The following is a 21,192-nucleotide window of genomic DNA, read 5'->3' as shown; positions in this document are numbered from 1 at the left end:
TTCAATTTCATGTCTGTTTTAGAGCTCTTGTGTTTTGAACAATTTCCATTGTATTTTTATGCATGTGGCTGAATAAACCATCTATCTATCTATCTATCTATCTATATAGGGAGTGTAGAATATATAGGGAGTGGTTGAATATATAGGGAGTGGTAGAATATATAGGGAGAGTAGAATATATTTGGAGTGTAGAATATATAGGGAGTGGTTGAATATATAGGGAGTGTAGAATATATAGGGAGTGTAGAATGTATAGGGAGTGGTAGAATATATAGGGAGTGGTAGAATATATAGAGAATGTAGAATATATAGGGAGTGGTAGAATGTATGAGGAGTGGTTGAATATATAGGGAGTGTAGAATGTATAGGGAGTGTTAGAATATATAGGGAGTGGTTGAATATATAGGGAGAGTAGAATATATTTGGAGTGTAGAATATATAGGGAGTGGTTGAATATATAGGGAGTGCAGAATATATAGGGAGTGGTAGAATATATAGGGAGTGTAGAATATATAGGGAGTGGTTGAATATATAGGGAGTGTAGAATATATAGAGAATGTAGAATATATAGGGAGTGGTAGAATGTATGGGGAGTGGTAGAATGTATAGGGAGTGGTAGAATATATAGGGAGAGTAGAATATATTTGGAGTGTAGAATATATAGGGAGTGGTTGAATATATAGGGAGTGTAGAATATATAGGGAGTGTAGAATGTATAGGGAGTGGTAGAATATATAGGGAGTGGTAGAATATATAGGGAGTGTAGAATATATAGGGAGTGGTAGAATATATAGGGAGAGTAGAATATATTTGGAGTGTAGAATATATAGTGAGTGGTAGAATATATAGGGAGTGGTAGAATATATAGGGAGTGGTAAAATATATAGGGAGAGTAGAATATATTTGGAGTGTAGAATATATAGGGAGTGGTAGAATATATAGGGAGTGTAGAATATAAAGGGAGTGGTAGAATATATAGGGAGAGTAGAAAATATTTGGAGTGTAGAATATATAGGGAGTGTAGAATATATAGGGAGTGTAGAATATATAGGGAGTGGTAGAATATATAGGGAGAGTAGAATATATTTGGAGTGTAGAATATATAGGGAGTGTAGAATATATAGGGAGTGTAGAATATATAGGGAGTGGTAGAATATATAGGGAGAGTAGAATATATTTGGAGTGTAGAATATATAGGGAGTGTAGAATATATAGGGAGTGTAGAATATAAAGGGAGTGGTAGAATGTATGGGGAGTGGTAGAATATATAGGGAGTGGTAGAATATATAGGGAGTGTAGAATATATAGAGAATGTAGAATATATAGGGAGTGTAGAATATATAGGGAGTGGTAGAATATATAGGGGGTGTAAAATATATAGGGAGTGGTAGAATATAAAGGGAGTGGTAGAATGTATGGGGAGTGGTAGAATATATAGGGAGTGGTTGAATATATAGGGAGTGTAGAATATATAGAGAATGTAGAATATATAGGGAGTGGTAGAATGTACGGGGAGTGCAGAATATATAGGGAGTGGTAGAATATATAGGGAGTGTTAGAATATATAGGGAGTGTAGAATATATAGGGAGAGTAGAATATATAGGGAGTGGTAGAATGTACGGGGAGTGTAGAATATATAGGGAGTGGTAGAATGTACGGGGAGTGCAGAATATATAGGGAGTATTAGAATATATAGGGAGTGGTAGAATATATAGGGGGTGTAAAATATATAGGGAGTGGTAGAATATATAGGGAGTGGTTGAATATGTAGGGAGTGTAGAATATATAGGGAGTGTAGAATATATAGGGAGTGGTTGAATATATAGGGAGTGTAGAATATATAGGGAGTGTAGAATATATAGGGAGTGGTAGAATATATAGGGAGTGTAGAATATATAGGGAGTGTAGAATATATAGGGAGTGTAGAATATATAGGGAGTGTAGAATATATAGGGAGTGTAGAATATATAGGGAGTGGTAGAATATATAGGGAGTGGTAGAATGTACGGGGAGTGCAGAATATATAGGGAGTATTAGAATATATAGGGAGTGGTAGAATATATAGGGGGTGTAAAATATATAGGGAGTGGTAGAATATATAGGGAGTGGTTGAATATGTAGGGAGTGTAGAATATATAGGGAGTGTAGAATATATAGGGAGTGGTTGAATATATAGGGAGTGGTAGAATATATAGAGAATGTAGAATATATAGGGAGTGGTAGAATGTATGGGGAGTGGTAGAATGTATAGGGAGTGTTAGAATATATAGGGAGTGGTTGAATATGTAGGGAGTGTTAAGTATATAGGGAGTGGTAGAATATATAGGGAGAGTAGAATATATTTGGAGTGTAGAATATATAGGGAGTGGTTGAATATATAGGGAGTGGTAGAATATATAGGGAGTGTAGAATATATAGGGAGTGGTAGAATATAGAGGGAGTGTAGAATATATAGGGAGTGGTAGAATATATAGGGAGAGTAGAATATATTTGGAGTGTAGAATATATTTGGAGTGTAGAATATATACTGTAGGGAGGGTAGAATGTTCTATCAGATGTCTGCCTGTAAGAGATGGTTGCCCTTCAGTATGAATTAAAAGAATGCATTGCAGGGGAGATAAAGTGCTTCTTATTAAAAATGAAGTGTACTTAACATACAGTTTACCTTTCACAATAGTGAATAAATTAGTGTGCTTGATATAATACTGTATAAAAGCTGTCACTGTGCTGCTGCAACTGTGGCATATACATTACATATTGTAGAGAGATCTGAAATGGTGTTTAACTGTTTGTGCAATATTGTGGTATAAGGATTGACTTTCTACGTTTTAAATTGAGTAATTGGTAGAATTGGTGAAATGGTTTAGAACATTTGCTAACATTTGTTTGATGCTTGTTTGTCATGCAAAAACATTTTTAGTATGATATAAGTATGTATTTCATTGTAATCACACAGAAGCAACCCCATGCTGTCAACACAACCCTCTTCTTCCACCCATATTTGGTTCTTTCATAAAGACTAAGCAAATAAGGTCATATATGCAAACACTATGAGTGCCCATGTTAAAATGTCTTCAAACTGTGAGTGGTGGAATCTTATTATCTAACTTTCAAAGGTCTTAAACTTTTCAAAGTTTATAGTGTGCAAACAATGCTTGAACAATCACTGTCTTTTTTCACAAAGTTCATCATGCTCATCAATTAGTATTACTGTCTCTGAATTTAAATTCATCATGCACAAGGTATTTTCATGTCCTTAAAATATGGCTCACAAAATGTAGATCACATGGTTTAATGTGGCAATAAATGCTGTGTGTCAAGATAATCAATGGATTACAAATATTCAACTTGTTAAATCTCCATAAGTAATTGTTTAAGTTAGGTGTTGATATAATAGTGCGTTTCACAAGAAATTTATTTATTTAGAAAACTAGTGATTGTCAGATTTCTCACCTAATTGGTTCAAAGTATGTATTAGTGATGTCAAATTGTGGGCATCTGTTTTAATTCTCACAATTATATCACATAGAGTGTGTCTACCACCTTTAAGAGATGACCTAATGTTGACTGAGAATTAAAGGGGATTAGATGTTATTTGTAATAAAATTATAACTGAAATAGATCATTGACAAAAGTCAGTATCCAGTTAGGAAGTATAAATATATATCTGGTATTTGTAAAAGTTTGCTTCTTAAGAAACATCAGGTATCTTCATTACATGTCAGTCTTTATTCTTCATATTAAATAAAGTCACAGAGCCTTTACTTTCATTGCAGTTGTGCGGTAGAACTGTTGCTCCACTGAAGTTAATGCACAGAGTTAAACACATGGAAAGGAGGTTAGATGAGCCAGGCAGGCTGCAGTTCTATGAATTTTTGGATCTCATTGTTTTGTAAGTATTATTGTTATAGACTCAATTGGTATCACCAATAGAGCTACTGTATTGCCGTAGCAAAGTGTCTATCTATTTGTCTGTCACTATCCGCTGAAAGGCTTGACAAAAGTTGGGCTTTATTTAATCTTAAACATAAAGTAGGTCAAAGGTCATTTGAGATCAAGACAGCTCCAAATTTGAGATGCTATGCTTCTAGTATTTTGATGGAATCTGGATGATAATTTGTGGCAGTGGTTGGTCGGTGAATGTGCACAAAAGTTGTATAGAATAAAAGGTCAAAGGTCATTTCAAGTGGTAATTAATGAAACATGGAATACTTCTTAAACGAAACTTCTTCACTTAACATGAATAGAATTTTAGCAAAGCTGACAGTGGATTAGAAGAAAGGGCACAGTTAAAACGGTCAAAGGTCATATGAAGCTATTAGCAGGCAAACAGAAGAATGCTCTCTCCTAGAGGCTTGTTCAGATTTCAGCAACTTTGGATTGAACAATTCAGTCTTTTTAGTTGCACAACATGCAGTACAGAAGAATACTTCAGAGCTTATCTTGAGCATGTTATAGGGGAAATCATTAGCTTGGTTGCATTATATGTTCATTCCTCTCTCAACAGTCTAACAGAGTCTTGTCTTTGCTTGTTTGGTTGAGATCAAACGGATCAGACTTTATCACCTGCTAGGTTAGCACTGCACTCAATAAGTTCAACTCAAGTGGCAAACCTTTTTCTGAAAAATAGATTTGACCAAGATTTGGCCTGCATTTAGCAAATGTTAAAGAGATTGTCTGATTGGTCTATTACTCAGACTACTCTGATATACATGAGGAGTTTATTGCAAGGCCAATGCTTTCTCTCAATCATAACAGTTGAAATTGATATTTTTTCCCTTCCTTGTTGGACAGTGACAATTTTGTCGGATTATGTCTAACCATATTTACAGCTTTTAAAGTGGAATATGAAGCGAAATTCATGTCTTCTCAATGGAACGCTGAACCAAACTTTTTGAAAATGTTTCTCCTCAAAAGGAGTATTTACTATGGAAGTTACTGACAAAAGTCCATGATCTGAAAGAGGAAAGTGTTGTGACAAGCAGTAGTATCTCAAATTGGTTTGTTATCTGTTACACACACAGACAACATCAGTATCTAAGATTGGTTTGATATCTGTTATACACAGACAACATTAGTATCTAAGATTGGTTTATTATCTGTACACACCGACAACATCAGTATCTAAGATTGGTTTGTTATCTGTTACACACAAACAACATTAGTATCTAAGATTGGTTTGTTATCTGTTACACACACAGACAACATCAGTATCTAAGATTGGTTTGATATCTGTTATACACAGACAACAGCAGTATCTCAAATCGGTTTATTATCTGTTACACACAGACAACATCAGTATCTAAGATTGGTTTGTTATCTGTTACACACCGACAACAGCAGTATCTCAAATCGGTTTATTATCTGTTATACACAGACAACAGCAGTATCTCAAATTGGTTTATTATCTGTTATACACAGACAACAGCAGTATCTCAAATTGGTTTATTATCTGTTACACACAGACAACATCAGTATCTAAGATTGGTTTGTTATCTGTTACACACCGACAACAGCAGTATCTCAAATTGGTTTATTATCTGTTATACACAGACAACAGCAGTATCTCAAATTGGTTTATTATCTGTTACACACAAACAACATCAGTATCTAAGATTGGTTTTTATTCTGTTACACACAAACAACATTAGTATCTAAGATTGGTTTGTTATCTGTTACACACAATCCCCTGTCATCTATCTCATTGTGTTCACCGTGCTCATTAACCTGTCTGTATTCTGTGCTTGTTTTTGTCCCTTCTGTTACTGTTACTTGTCATTTAGCCTCTGAAGGAGATCCTGCTAGGATCCAAACGTCAGGCCAACTTACATTTACACACACAAACAACAGCAGTATCTCAAATTGGTTTGTTATCTGTTACACACAGACAACAGCAGTACCTCAAATTGGTTTAATATATGTTACACACAGAAAACAGCAGTATCTCAGATTGGTTTGATATCTGTTATACACAGACAACAGCAGTATCTCAAATTGGTTTGTTATCTGTACACACCGACAACAGCAGTACCTCTAATTGGTTTAATATATGTTACACACAGAAAACAGCAGTATCTCAGATTGGTTTGTTATCTGTTACACACAGACAACAGCAGTATCTCAAATTGGTTTGATATCTGTTATACACAGACAACAGCAGTATCTCAAATTGGTTTGTTATCTGTTACACACAGACAACAGCAGTATCTCAGATTGGTTTATTATCTGTTACACACCGACAACAGCAGTACCTCTAATTGGTTTAATATATGTTACACACAGAAAACAGCAGTATCTCAGATTGGTTTGTTATCTGTTACACACAGACAACAGCAGTACCTCTAATTACTTTAATATATGTTACACACAGAAAACAGCAGTATCTCAGATTGGTTTGTTATCTGTTAAACACAGACAACAGCAGTATCTCAAATTGGTTTGTTATCTGTTACACACAGACAACAGCAGTATCTCAAATTGGTTTGATATCTGTTATACACAGACAACAGCAGTATCTCAAATTGGTTTGTTATCTGTTACACACAGACAATAGCAGTATCTCAGATTGGTTTGTTATCTGTTACACACCTACAACAGCAGTACCTCTAATTGGTTTAATATATGTTACACACAGAAAACAGCAGTATCTCAGATTGGTTTGTTATCTGTTACACACAGACAACAGCAGTACCTCTAATTACTTTAATATATGTTACACACAGAAAACAGCAGTATCTCAGATTGGTTTGTTATCTGTTACACACAGACAACAGCAGTATCTAAGATTGGTTTGTTATCTGTTACACACAGACAATAGCAGTATCTCAGATTGGTTTGTTATCTGTTACACACCTACAACAGCAGTACCTCTAATTGGTTTAATATATGTTACACACAGAAAACAGCAGTATCTCAGATTGGTTTGTTATCTGTTACACACAGACAACAGCAGTACCTCTAATTACTTTAATATATGTTACACACAGAAAACAGCAGTATCTCAAATTGGTTTGTTATCTGTTACACACAGACAACAGCAGTATCTCAAATTGGTTTGATATCTGTTATACACAGACAACAGCAGTATCTCAAATTGGTTTGTTATCTGTTACACACAGACAACAGCAGTATCTCAAATTGGTTTAATATATGTTACACACAGACAACAGCAGTACCTCTATTTGGTTTAATATATAATACACACAGAAAACAGCAGTATCTAAGATTGGTTTGTTATCTGTTACACACAGACAACAGCAGTACCTCTAATTGGTTTAATATATGTTACACACAGACAACAGCAGTATCTCAAATTGGTTTGATATCTGTTATACACAGACAACAGCAGTATCTCAAATTGGTTTGTTACCTGTTACACACAGACAACATGGTGTTTGGAACAAAGTTTGTGCAAGTCACTTAGAACAAGACAATGGATCTTCAACATTGTTGATGTTGATCTAGTTTTTTCTATTTTATGAGTGATGAGTCTTTGTCACTGTAGTGATGCTGGGTTGATATGATTGTTGTCCATGACATATAGTCTACAAGCTACGGAAGCGTAGAAGGGACATTGCATTGACGAGTTACCAACTTGACAAAACGACAATTATCTGCAAATTGATGAGTTTACGAGATGGTAACGTGACAAAACTCAGAAAATTGACGTTTTGACGAGATAACGGATCTCGTCAATGCAGCAATTTTCTGCAAATTGACGAGTTGCACACTTACTATCATCTCGACAAGTTGACATAATTCAGAAAATAGACGTTTTGACGAGATAACGGATCTCGTCAATGCAGCAATTTTCTGCAAATTGACGAGTTGCACACTTACTACCATCTCGACAAGTTGACATAATTCAGAAAATTGACGTTTTGACGAGATAACGGATCTCGTCAATGCAGCAATTTTCTGCAAATTGACGAGTTACACCATCTCGACAAGTTGACAAAATTCAGAAAATTGATGTTTTGACGAGATAATGGATCTCGTCAATGCAGCAATTTTCTACAAATTGATGAGTTGCACACTTACTACCATCTCGACAAGTTGACAAAATTCAGAAAATTGACGTTTTGACGAGATAACGGATCTCGTCAATGCAGCAATTTTCTGCAAATTGACGAGTTGCACAGTTACTACCATCTCGACAAGTTGACAAAATTCAGAAAATTGTCGTTTTGACGAGATATCGGATCTCGTCAATGCAGCAATTTTCTGCAAATTGACGAGTTGCACACTTACTACCATCTCGACAAGATGACAAAATTCAGAAAATTGTCGTTTTGACGAGATATCGGATCTCGTCAATGCATCAATTTTCTGCAAATTGATGAGTTGCACACTTACTACCATCTCGACAAGATGACAAAATTCAGAAAATTGTCGTTTTGACGAGATATCGGATCTCGTCAATGCATCAATTTTCTGCAAATTGACGAGTTGCACACTTACTACCATCTCGACAAGATGACAAAATTCAGAAAATTGACGTTTTGACGAGATATCGGATCTCGTCAATGCATCAATTTTCTGCAAATTGACGAGTTGCACCCTTACTACCATCTCGACAAGATGACAAAATTCAGAAAATTGTCGTTTTGACGAGATAACGGATCTCGTCAATGCATCAATTTTCTGCAAATTGACGAGTTGCACAGTTACTACCATCTCGACAAGTTGACAAAATTCAGAAAATTGTCAATTTTCTGAATTTTGTCACGTTACCATCTCGTCAACTCGTCAATTTGCAGATAATTGTCGTTTTGTCAAGTTGGTAACTCGTCAATGCAATGTCCCTTCTACGCTTCCGTAACAAGCTGCATGTAAAATGAGCAACATATGTGTGATATGACTGAGCTGTAGTAGCCCTTTCTATTTACAGATGTGAACTAACTGATGTGATATCTGTCCCTGATCCCAAGCACAAACCTTTGGATAAAACATGGAGGAAACTCTTTGAGGTATGTTAGATTGTCCTTGCTGGTTAGTGTATATAATCTTACTGCCAATCATAAGGTAGAGAGACCAAAACATGTGCCACTTTTAAGAAATTACTTAAAATTCAAGTTTTCTTTTTAGGAATTTCACTGTAAATATATATTGTTTTTTAAAATTATTCCTTAGTATATATATTTTTATATTAATATTTAAGCTGCATCCATTTTATTTTTCATATTCACATTTGAAGGGTTTTGTCACTTTGTTGTCATGGTAAAAGCACTCTTGAACATGCTAAAGCATGAAAAGAGCGCTATATAAATCTGGTAAATAATGATAATAATACAAATGAGGGATGTTCTTTGCTAGCTAACTGAAGTTTAATGTAATGACTTATAACATGCACTGATACACACATGTGTTTCTTATTTAAAGTAACAAAATGATTTTGATCTTTAGACTTCAAAGTTATCATTTTGACGTGGTGTCTTTCTGCTCATTTTCTTGAAAGCTGGATCATTTTGAAAATGTCTTTGCAACATATGATGAGAAGCTAGAAGGTTTCATGAATTCTCTGTTTGTGCAAGAAGAAAGAAACTATGGCCATGAAAGATTGGGAAGCACAAGGATCCCTAAAGAAGCTGCAGTAGAGACCAGTGCAAGGAAGAAACTGGTAAATCTTCAATTCTTTAATATGCTCTTTAATCTAATGGAACTCTATTCATATTGATGTTGCATGTGGTAAGCATGTATGAACCAACAGGTTCCATTCAATGAAACTATTAGGTTTTTGGGGGCATTTTCTCTTGCCTGACTGTCATTTATTTTTACTGTTCTTTTAGTTTGTTTTCAGTTACTTTTAATCACTATTTCCTCAGTTCCCTTGCTACTATCCCTGTGCATGTATAAACTAGCAGCATGCATAATAATAGAGTAACCCAAAACAACGTACTGATAGAATTCCATTTCAACAACACACTTATAGTATTCCATTTCAACAACACACTTATAGTATTCCATTACAACAACACACTTATAGTATTCCATTTCAACAACACACTTATAGTATTCCATTTCAACAACACACTTATAGTATTCCATTTCAACAACACACTTATAGTATTCCATTTCAACAACACACTTATAGTATTCCATTACAACAACACACTTATAGTATTCCATTTCAACAACACACTTATAGTATTCCATTTCAACAACACACTTATAGTATTCCATTTCAACAACCTACTTATAGTATTCCATTTCAACAACCTACTTACAGTATTCCATTACAACAACCTACTTATAGTATTCCATTTCAACAACCTACTTATAGTATTCCATTTCAACAACCTACTTATAGTATTCCATTTCAACAACACCCTAGTATTCCATTTCAACAACACCCTAGTATTCCATTTCAACAACACACTTACAGTATTCCATTTCAACAACACACTTATAGTATTCCATTTCAACAACACACTTATAGTATTCCATTTCAACCACATACTTATAGTATTCCATTTCAACAACATACTTATAGTATTCCATTTCAACAACATACTTATAGTATTTCATTACAACAACATACTTATAGTAGTCAATTTCAACTACATACTTATAATATTCCATTTCAACAACATACTTGTAGTATTCCATTTCAACAACATACTTATAGTAGTCTATTTCAACGACATACTTATAGTATTCCATTTCAACAACATACCTATAGTATTCCATTTCAACAACATACTTATAGTATTCCATTTCAACAACATACTTATAGTATTCCATTTCAACAACATACTTATAGTATTCCATTTCAACAACATACCTATAGTATTCCGTTGCAAGGCTTAGGCAGCTAGAAGAGAACAGTTGCATTTAAGAGTTTCACATTTGTGTTTAATTTGTGTATAAATTGAAAAGTGCTGTAAAAATTTAGTTATTAGGTTATTGTGTGGCAGGTTATAAGCAGACCTGTCAACCTGTTTGACCCCAAAATAGGGAGAATAACATTTTGCAGGGCCAAAAAATAGGGAGAACAAGTGGAAAATAGGGAGGTTAGTAATTTTCAACTGAAATGATATAAATACTCCTAAATAAGTATAGTCTACTTATGCAATACAGTGAGAGAATCATCCAATCTGTGTGTCTTACAGCAGCTCACTTCGCTTTCTACAGGGTTTCTTTAGTAGGCTTCCATTTGAAACAGGGAACAGTGGACTCTGGGTACTGTGACTTCATGGCTAGTATGCTAGATAGAGTCCCATCAAGCTTGAGACTTGACTGACTGTCTGTCTTGTTCTTGCGAACTACACTGAATAGCCTTTCCTGTTCAGTGTTACTGTGGGGAATTACTAAGCATAAGACTAATTGTTGACTATTTTCAGAAATGTCGCAAGTGATGAAACATTAAAAAACAGGGAGAATAGAATATGAAACCGGGATGCCGGGAGATTGGGGTAAAAACCGGGAGTCTCCCGGTAAAACCGGGAGAGTTGACAGGTCTGTTATAAGGAAGTAGCAAATCACCAATTTAAATAATTGTTTATCCTGTAGAGACTTTGCAGCTTTAAGACCAATTACCGTCTGCATTCATGGACTGATGTCATCTTCTGTTCCAGCTCTCACATGGCTATTGTTGAAGTACCACCCACAATACTGTAATTTATGTCATAGGATGGCTGACTTAATTTTCTCTCTTGTATATAAATGACAATACTCTGTGATTTTCATTGAAGGTTAAATTTCATAAGAAGAAGTATAAGGAACTTCACAAGAGTATTAGTGAGTCTACTACAGAACTGAAGAAAACAAAGGCAGGAGTGATTAGACCCAGGCCAGTTACAGCCCCAGATGTGGAGGAGTTTAGACTGCCATCAAGAATGTCCAAGATGTCTAGCCACTCAACAGATCAAGAGAGACCTCACACAGTGGCAGAGGTAAGGCATGCATGCCATCATCAGTTGCTAGTTTGATGTGAATTACCAGAAACAATCATGATTGTTGTTTGCCCATCATGCACTGAAAACTGACAGTGATATTAACCTTTAGTGACTGCCTCACCAAGTGATTATTGCAAAGAAATATTAATCATTGTCCTGGTGTGACAAGTTTAACTGCATAGTGTTTGTTTGTGTAAGAGCTACTAGGCTGAAGGAATTGTTTCAAAGAGATCATTGCTTCAATTGCAATCATTTGAAGTACCACCATTCTTATATAGCACGAAACACAATTAAGTCTTATGCCCTAAGAAAAAGATGACAGAATAACAGAGAGAAAAACTAGAAAAATAAGCTATGATTGTGATAGCCTCCATAATGTACTAGTGTTCTAAGATATACAGTGCAATACTTGGGTCTCTGGTCATAAATATTAAATGATGTACCAGCCAAGATACTAATACTCTTGCTTGGATAGAGAACTTTCTTGTAACTGCTAGCCAACTAATCATGCCTTGCCTAATCATCAGTCATACCTCTTACTAACTGCTTTGTTTTTTGCTGTGTCAGCAGTTTCTAAACTTGAAATGGCCACACAGTCCTGCCTTTCATACCAGGCCACAAACTGCACCTCCTACAACACATTGCCAGGTTAGTACTGCACCTCACCTTGCTTGTATTTTTGCATTTTTTCCATGTCTGGAATCATCTTTTTGCTTTGTACATAGCAATGTAAAGCCGTAATACGTTAGACCTGTTCACTTATGTTGCGCTTTCATTCCTGACATTTCTGCACTCCATCTTGATATGCACAATGCAGATATTGACATCATAATATGTCTTAATTGCTATACACCCTGTCAACTAACGATTAATGACTGATAATTGAAGTCAAGTCAGTAATTGCTGATTGTATTGCTGCACACTTCTCCTGATTCTGAATGCTAGCTCAAAATGTGACCCAACTCTGAAGCAACCAAACAAAGCAATGCCAAATTATTTGTTGTTAAATAGAGTGTCTGCTGTGGATGGTTTTTAATCTCAAATTTGCATAGAATTGATTCCATAGTAATGCATCAATGTGTTTGATACACTCAGGTAAAGGTGTTATCTTACTGATTGCCAGGAAAATTGACTAAGGCAGTGCAAAGTAGAGTTCATCCCATAGCAATGTCAAAAAAATTCCATCTAAAAGAGATTAACAATATAAACAAGACTCGATGGACATATCCAGTGAACTTTAGCTCATAGCAATTCATCTAACTGCCAGTCACAGTGGAATGGTTTTGTCTTGTTAAATATGGGACAGTTTCCGGGAACATAGTCAAGGTCATTTCAGTTCTAAGAAGATTTGAAGTCTGCAGAAATTGTTCTCATGTAGGTGATAAGACCAGATCTAAGGAAAGTATCTGACAAGGATGTATTTGCAAGTAGACAGTGGTTTCAAAAGCAAGTTGTAACAATAACTCAAAACGTGGTAATAGATCACCAATCACTTGCTTTGTGTCCATTGGTCACTAATTGAGTTACATTATTGCTGGTGTTCTGTTGCAGATTTAACACTGATTTGGCCACAGTGAAATTGAACCTGATTGGTAACAGATCATTAGTCACAAATCAGTAATAAATACAACAGTTGAAAAATGCTCAAGAATGCTTCAAGAGTAACAAAGATTGGAAAAGCTGTGATTATTAACATTACATTCTATTAATGTAGAGAAAAATATCCTCTTTTCTCTTAAGTAGATAACAATTAAGAGATATGAGCATTAATTTGCAGGTATAGCAAACAATTGGTCATAAGTCAGGAACCTGTTTCAAATTCACTATGTAATTTTAAGTATATCTCTTTGCATTTGCTTCATAATGATCAATATCTTTGGGCAACATGGAAGTTTAGTATGGTAACATAGTACATACTAACATTAAGTATGCATTTATTCTGTTATGAAATGTTATTTTAATCTAGAAGAGTGTATCAGTTGACTGTTTTATTTTTCTGTCTCTCACTTTAATGTGGAATGAATCATATCAGTTGTAAGATTTTCAACAGCATCTCACCATACTATATAATAACAGCCTTATATAGGGACTGTGAGGGGATTAACATGCATTGTGACCCTTGTCTGTTAAGTTGTGAAATGAAAAGAATATATTCTTTATTTTTTTTATAGTTGTGATCACAGGGGGTAGCTTGCTACCACTAAAGTAGGTCTACATGATGTAACAAGGGAGTATGACTTATAATTTGACCATTTTTGGTACATTTTACATATGTTAAGAGTATAAGTGCCAGTTATCTGTGTTTAGTATCTTCAGTTTCATTCTTTCAATATGTTTCATATGTTAATAGTATAAGTGCCAGTTATCTGTGTTTAGTACCTTCAATTTCATTCTTTCAATATGTTTCATATGTTAAGAGTATAAGTGCTGGTTATCTGTGTTTAGTATCTTCAATTTCATTCTTTCAATATGTTTCATCTTTCTGTCAGGTAAAGTTATGTATCTTCTTTTCTTTCAGTCAATGGAATCTATGAAAGTGGATGATCCAAGGGTGTTGTTACTCCTTAATATGCACAAAAGAAAAAGTAAGTCTTTGATCCTCTAGTGTCATTCGAGTTTATGTTTTGCCATGAATAAGAAGTCATTGTGAAAATAGTCGCCCAGGCTTTCATACATAGTGCTTGTTGTAACATACTGCTACCAGGAACTAGTTACAGTATGTTATTCTTCTTTCATCTTTAGCAGCAACCTGATCATGACTAATTGTACTCTAAGACGACATTCACTCATAATGAATGTTTTTGTATTTTTAATTTATCAATAAGACCATTTAGATGCTATCAACATACACATAATGTAAAAGAATTTCTGCCCTTCCTGCATTTAGTATTTAAACAGGAAATTTCTCTTGCAATACATCTGGGTATTTGGACCAGTCTTGCACTATTTACTAGTATTTTTACCCTGTTTGTAACATGACCTTCATACAAAGTTGCACTGAACATTAATTCTTCTCAGTACTTATGTGAACTTTTTTTAATTTGTGAAAATGTGTCAAAAATGGCGGGGGGGGGGGGGGTGGAATCCACTCAGTGCCCTACAGTCTTAATGGTAAATATTTTTTGGTCAATTCTTGTTCAGTGACTGGAATTTTGTTCAAAATTGTCCTTGTTTAGTTTCAGAAAGATTGATCTAAATTAACTAATATTCTATTTGAGAGGATATTTTTATTTTATTTGTTAAGCATTAAAAAGCCAGCCGAACAGACAACTCTATGGGAGTTCATCAGCCCCACAATTAGGGCCAAGACTACAGTTTCAAGAAGTCGCCCCCTGGACAAGCAAACCCATCAGTAGGGTGCAGACACCTTTAGTTGTTACCAACAAAGATGTTTGCCAGAGACAGAGACTGCTAGACAGTCTGCAGTATGAAATAGAAACACTGGTAAGTTCATACAGACTTAATTAATGTTCCACAAACATATTAGAGCTATGGATAGCACTTTACACTGTCAAAGCAAACAAGCATTAGATCTCATATTTTCTTTTATGAACCATGAATTTTTCATACTGAGCAATATGGTTATTAATGTTCATTTCTTTTGCATGCTATGAAAGGGACCGTTCGCATGTGTATATATTATTTGATAGCCCTTTGGCCTTGTATATACAAGAGATATTACATTTAACTGGTATTTGATACCATTTTCATTCTACAAGTTGATCTTATCTTTGTAAAGCAAATTGTTTGATTGAATTTAAAGGAAGAGAGAGCTTACCATGAGTTAGCGGATCAGTTGGAGAGAACTGTACCTCGTTACAAGAATAGGAAAGCAGCAGAGAGGGCAGAGGCAGAAAGAGAGAGGATGGATGCAGAGAAGGGAGCAAAGGTAGGAACAATTGTGAGATATTAAATCATTAAATATTAAATCATTATAAGCATAGGTAAGTAGCAAAGAGGGAAGAGGCAGAGAGAGAGAATAGATGCAGAGAAGGGAGCAAAGGTAAGAACAATTGTGAGATATTAAATATTCATAGAACAGTAAAGAAGACTGCATCCATTGTTTAAGGTGCCCCATATTGGCAGTGTAGTCTGTTTTGTATAAGAAGATGGGAATACATTTATAAAGAGATATGAACAAGTCCTGTGTCAGTTGAATTCCATATTGCTTGATTGATGTTATATTCCTGAACTCAACAAGTTGACTCTTAACGTTGGTTCATGTTTGATGTTGTTCAGCATTTCTTAACTAATATTAGTTACACTTATCTGTTTATTTCAGAAGAAAAAAGAAAAGAAGAAATTTCCTATCCAAGAGGAGAAGAAAACCGATCCGATTGCATTTGACAGGATCACGCACAGAACACCAAAGTCATTCTATAAGGAACACAACAAGAACTGCAGCTCAAAGCAAGTAGCTCTGCCTAGCTCAAGACCTGTAGTCAAGAAAACATCTAAGCAGTCAGGTACGCAGCAAGATGGGAAAGTGTTAACTGATACCTATGAAACATTACAGAAAGGATTGAATGAAGCAACAAGTTCAGTTAGTAGTATAGGTGATGTATCTAATGCTTCAGACTTTACTAGACACATAGGAACAGCAGCAACAATGACTCCTTACAGAGGGATACTTCAGTCTCCTCTTAAGATGGCATCTCATCAGTTTGAAGTGTCCAGGGTTGGCACAGCTGCTGTGCTGTATGACTACCTTAGTGTTGATGGTGGTGATACTGATAAAGAGGAATACTCTAAACCCAGTCAGCTCCTGATCAACTGTGACGTCCAAAATGATAGAAGAGAGAAGAATGAAGACATCGTCTGTGACTCCACATTAACCAATGATGTTAAAGCAAGCCTAAAGGAACCCTCAATACTACCAGTCAGTCATGTACGTACTCCAGACTCTAGGAAAGTACGCTGGGAAAAGACAAAAGTCTCAAGGAAAGTTACAGTGTTTGATGACGATGAGTTGAAATTATATGGTGTACCTCTGAGTGAGATTGACAAATTAACTCAGAAATCAGAGAGTTTGGATCTAGGGGACCTCTCTCAGATACAGGCTGCAATAAATGGAAGATAAGTAACACACTGAGACTAGAATTCATGTAGCACAAAGTGCTGCCACAAACAAATAGATGGTTGAGTCTGTCAAAGGGGTGACCACATCACTTAGAGTCAAAACACTTATTATGTTGTATATTCCTGTTGGACAATCAAACTCTCTCAATGTGTGTTTGCCAAATTTTACCATCGATCTTCCAGCTTACTGCCCTAAAAGCTCAGTAAAAATTACACCGTTCTATGCAATTTTTATATTAATATTCATTATTTTTATTGATTTATCTGTTGTTAAACATTTTGAGCTGAATAAAATTTACCAGATTTGTTAACGTGTCCGTAGATTCTACAAGCTTCAATCAAAATTTGCAAGCACCGCCCAACAGATCGTGCGCCAATCAAATCTCTTGGATTTGTTTACAACGGTTAGGCCTATCATACTTTCACTTTGGTGGCTAGCCTGTGTTAGGTCTCTTGAATAGTATCTTTCTTTCGGTCTTACCAATGTAGTTTGCAAAATTGTGTCATTCTCTTCCATTGCAATGAAGAAACAGATATTTCAGACGTTTCCTTTGTGGTATTGGGTCAAGAAAGTGGATGATACGAGTATATATATAGGTTACATTTGTGTAATGAGCATGCTGATATGGACAGTCGCAGTGATTTTACGGTAAATCGTTTGCGCCATAAGGGCAACAGAAAATAAAATTCTTTCCTTCAATTGCAACAGCTTTTCTCAATTAAACCTACTTGGTCAGAGTGCATTTAGAATAAGAAACATTGAATCTGCTTCGGAAGTTTGTTTTCCGAAATTCATCAACAAACATGTATTGAGACTTTAAAGTACAAGCAAGAAACATCCTTAAAAATAGCCATGGAGTCCCTCATTATGGATATCATCATTCCAATATGTTCATTATATCTGTTAGCAGTTCTTTGTCCAGTGATGAGTCAGACTTTCTAGAGCTGTGATGAGGTCATAAAGATTGATCAATTGTTGATATTTGTCATTCTTACTTTATGAACAGTTACAGGCTCCTTGGTCTGTCTGAGTATATTCTGGTGTTTAGCAATCTACTTTTTTCAAGTTGCTTAATGACATAAATGCAACACTATTCTATAATCCATAAATAGGATTTATGCTTGATAAGAATTTCTAAGTTGTAAGAGCTTTCAATGATATTTAAGGTGATAAATATTCATGATATGTTAATTCAAGTTAGATCGAATGTTACGAGTAGGCTACATTGACATTTATACTAACCTGGTATGTTACTTACCTGGTACTTTAAGAGAGTACCAAAATACAAACCTTGAGCTTCAACCTCAATCTCATGTTACTAGATCTAAGATACTCTAAAGATGTCCTTAAATCTATGATAACAGCATATGACACTGTTGATTCACTAGTTTGTTTAAATAAGGAGACGTGTGTAGATGTCATTTATCTTTGAATTTCTGCTTTCTACCAATTTATCAATTTATATGAGATTAATTAGTAACTTCATATCTACTATTTATATCCTTGTTGCTTATGGCAACTCACAATTTCAGATGCACACATATGTTATTGGCTTACTGATGTTTCTTTCAACATGGGTCTTCAATTGCATAATTTGGCTCCAGTTTATTTGTTTTTGCTGTGACAAATAAATTTGCATTCTCTTTGTTTTTGAAAATGCATTATTCATGTCTTATTTATGTCATAAATTAAAGCACTCTCAATTTTTTTCCCATTAAGTATTGTAGTTCATTATCCCACACCCTACAAACCAAGTTCATTGTTATTGTCGGAGCAACCTCAAACCATTGCTTTGATTTTTCTCTCTTTAAGAATGATTTGCCAAATCATGAGCATGACTTGAAGCAGCTGCTTGTGTTGATTTTGATACCAGCTAGAAATACTGTTTGGTACAAAAATCTATAACAAATGTTAGTTCTTTAACTTCACCTCCATTTCAAATTAGGACGTAGATTATGAAGTAAAATTTTAAATTTTCCAATGTAAGTTCCCATCAGATTAATACTTATGACTTACAAATACACAATAAGAAATGGATGCATTAAATAATGACTTTAGGCAAGGGCGGCGGAAGCACTTTTAATCTGGGGGGGGGGCACCGACATCAAAGGGCACTTTGCAGAAATTCGATTGGACTGATGTAGCCTTATATTTGGTACCCTTTATAACTCTTATTGTATTATCTTATTTGCGTATACACATCACTCCATCAAGTTCAATGCCCCCCCCCCCCCCCTCAAGGAAAATATGCATACTAGCACTGCAATATCCAATGTGCAAATTGGGAAACAAGGAACAAGTTTTCTATTGAGACAAAATGAGGTGAAATCATGCTAGTTGCTAATGTAGGAATCTTCCGAATTAGAGTTTATTTCTTGTTAATATCTTAACAATTTTTTTCCATTCGAAATAGCTTGAGTTTGACCCACAGAATTTCATTAAAAGTTAGGGGCGTAGCCAGGATTTGCAAAGTTATATGCACGACTATCTGAGCGGAGCGCCACCATCGGTTGGCGCGTAGCGTACAAGAAAATTGTTGGTTTTACAAACCCCTCAGATGGCCGGAAACGGCCCTTCCCGAGCGTTCATTCTGGTTCCCTGGCCTCTTGCTAACTTGGGACACCTCAATTTTTATGTAGAAAACGGGCACATTTTTAACCTGAGGAAAAGTGGGGGGGGGGGTGCACGTGTCCCCCGGTTCCGCCGCCCTTGACTTTAGGTTTGGTTTGTTGTAGACCAATCAAATCACTGCTATCAGTGCAGGTTGTATTTATATGATACTATTCCTTTTTTGAGAAAAGACTCATAAAACAGCTGAGGTTCAACTCTAATACACTGACAATCAGGTAAGTTCCTCTGATGCAACACAAAACTCAATAGGAAATACATAAGACTTATGGTCTACATGTTTTAAAATGTTGTAGTTTAGTGCATATGGTGATCCAATGGTGCTCTGTTGTTGATAGGAATTATGAGAGCACGTTTTGGTTGAGTGTATTGAATTTCTAAAACAATGGAGTAACATTTAGGCCTGCGCAGAGGAGCCAATTTAGACTTAAAGGAGCATACCAAACATATTTAGCATACTTTAAAGCTCAATGTATTGAGAACATCACCAGCACTCATTTGTTTCTTGGGCAATGACATATCAGGAGTCAACCTTTAATTACGTGGTATTGACATTGGTGTAAAGATTGTAGGAGGGTGTCTTAGTTTGACCCTTTGCTGTGTTATTTTGAGGAATAACGCGTAGGCTTAGCAAACACGAAAATCTACTTGAAGACCAAAATTTTCAAGCAAGTATCCTGAAAAGCAAAACACGCACTGATGCAATACATGCAACAAAGTTAGCATTAGATGAGGTAAAAGAGACTTGAATACAATGAAGTAAGAAAAATATTATGCCAAGAAGGAAAACAGAAGAAAACAATAGAAAAGGAGGACACTGCAACAGCAAAAGGCAACAAGCTGCTGGTATAACGTATGCAAGTAAACGAGAAAGCAACTTACAACTGACCTCATAACTTAGCACTAAAAGAACCGAGTTTGACAAAATCGTATTACTTGTATGAAACAGTTCTTCCATTTTGAGAGTATTATGATACCAATAGTTGTTCACAAGAAGTATTCAATCAAAGAGGGATATTCGTTCCGTAGTATTCCCTGGTTACACACAGGAGCGTAGTAGACAGTGGCGGACTGGCCACACGGGCATTTTCGGCTGGGGAGCCTGGTAGAAATTACAGCCCATTTTCACAGTAGTTGATAGAATACAGACGGGCTGTGTAGAAATACATTTTTAACTGTTGGAATCAGCTCATGAAATCACCATGTTAGTTAGTCTGTAAGTTCGTAACAAAAGAACGTGCTATATAGCAACGCGTCTGTGCTAATGAATTTTATTTAGGGTTTTTCCATTTTTTTTGCAAGCATGTCACAAAATGCTTGAAAAACTCAATAAAATCCAGTCTAAAACATATATTTTTGTCTATTTTTGTTTTAAGTTTTTATCTTTCCTCAATTTAATCAAGTGTTGCTTCTGGAAAATTATTTTTGGGTCATTTTTGGGTCAAGGATTATTGTAACCTACAAAATTGAGAAAAATAGTTATTTTTTAGGGGGGTGGAGGTGGGTGCGGCAGGGGTGGTTTGAGGATAAGAGGGTGAAGCAATATCACCATTTCCTCCAAGGGCTGCTTTAACTACGGACAGTTT

The 21,192-nt window shown here is 35.5% G+C and overlaps 1 protein-coding gene across 4 annotated transcripts in view; it reads left to right on the top strand.

Annotated features, from left to right (window-relative positions):
• LOC139969377 (uncharacterized) overlaps positions 1 to 20,957 on the top strand; it is a 34,357-nt gene extending 13,400 nt beyond the window's left edge. For 3 of the 4 annotated variants that reach the window (XM_071974271.1, XM_071974273.1, XM_071974274.1), the window contains 9 exons: positions 3,778 to 3,893; positions 8,892 to 8,970; positions 9,459 to 9,620; positions 11,695 to 11,895; positions 12,469 to 12,546; positions 14,417 to 14,483; positions 15,143 to 15,342; positions 15,662 to 15,787; positions 16,181 to 20,957. In XM_071974271.1, coding sequence (XP_071830372.1) covers positions 3,778 to 3,893; positions 8,892 to 8,970; positions 9,459 to 9,620; positions 11,695 to 11,895; positions 12,469 to 12,546; positions 14,417 to 14,483; positions 15,143 to 15,342; positions 15,662 to 15,787; positions 16,181 to 16,978 — 1,827 coding nt within the window. In that variant the 3' untranslated portion in view covers positions 16,979 to 20,957. The remainder of the gene's footprint in view (positions 1 to 3,777; positions 3,894 to 8,891; positions 8,971 to 9,458; positions 9,621 to 11,694; positions 11,896 to 12,468; positions 12,547 to 14,416; positions 14,484 to 15,142; positions 15,343 to 15,661; positions 15,788 to 16,180) is intronic. The other variant, XM_071974272.1, reaches the window with a different exon arrangement.
• Positions 20,958 to 21,192: the final 235 nt, after the last annotated feature.

This window comes from Apostichopus japonicus, chromosome 7 (assembly GCF_037975245.1).
Source record: "Apostichopus japonicus isolate 1M-3 chromosome 7, ASM3797524v1, whole genome shotgun sequence".
In the NCBI taxonomy this organism is placed as follows: Eukaryota; Metazoa; Echinodermata; class Holothuroidea; order Aspidochirotida; family Stichopodidae; genus Apostichopus; species Apostichopus japonicus.
This window is presented reverse-complemented; position numbering and strand designations above follow the sequence as displayed.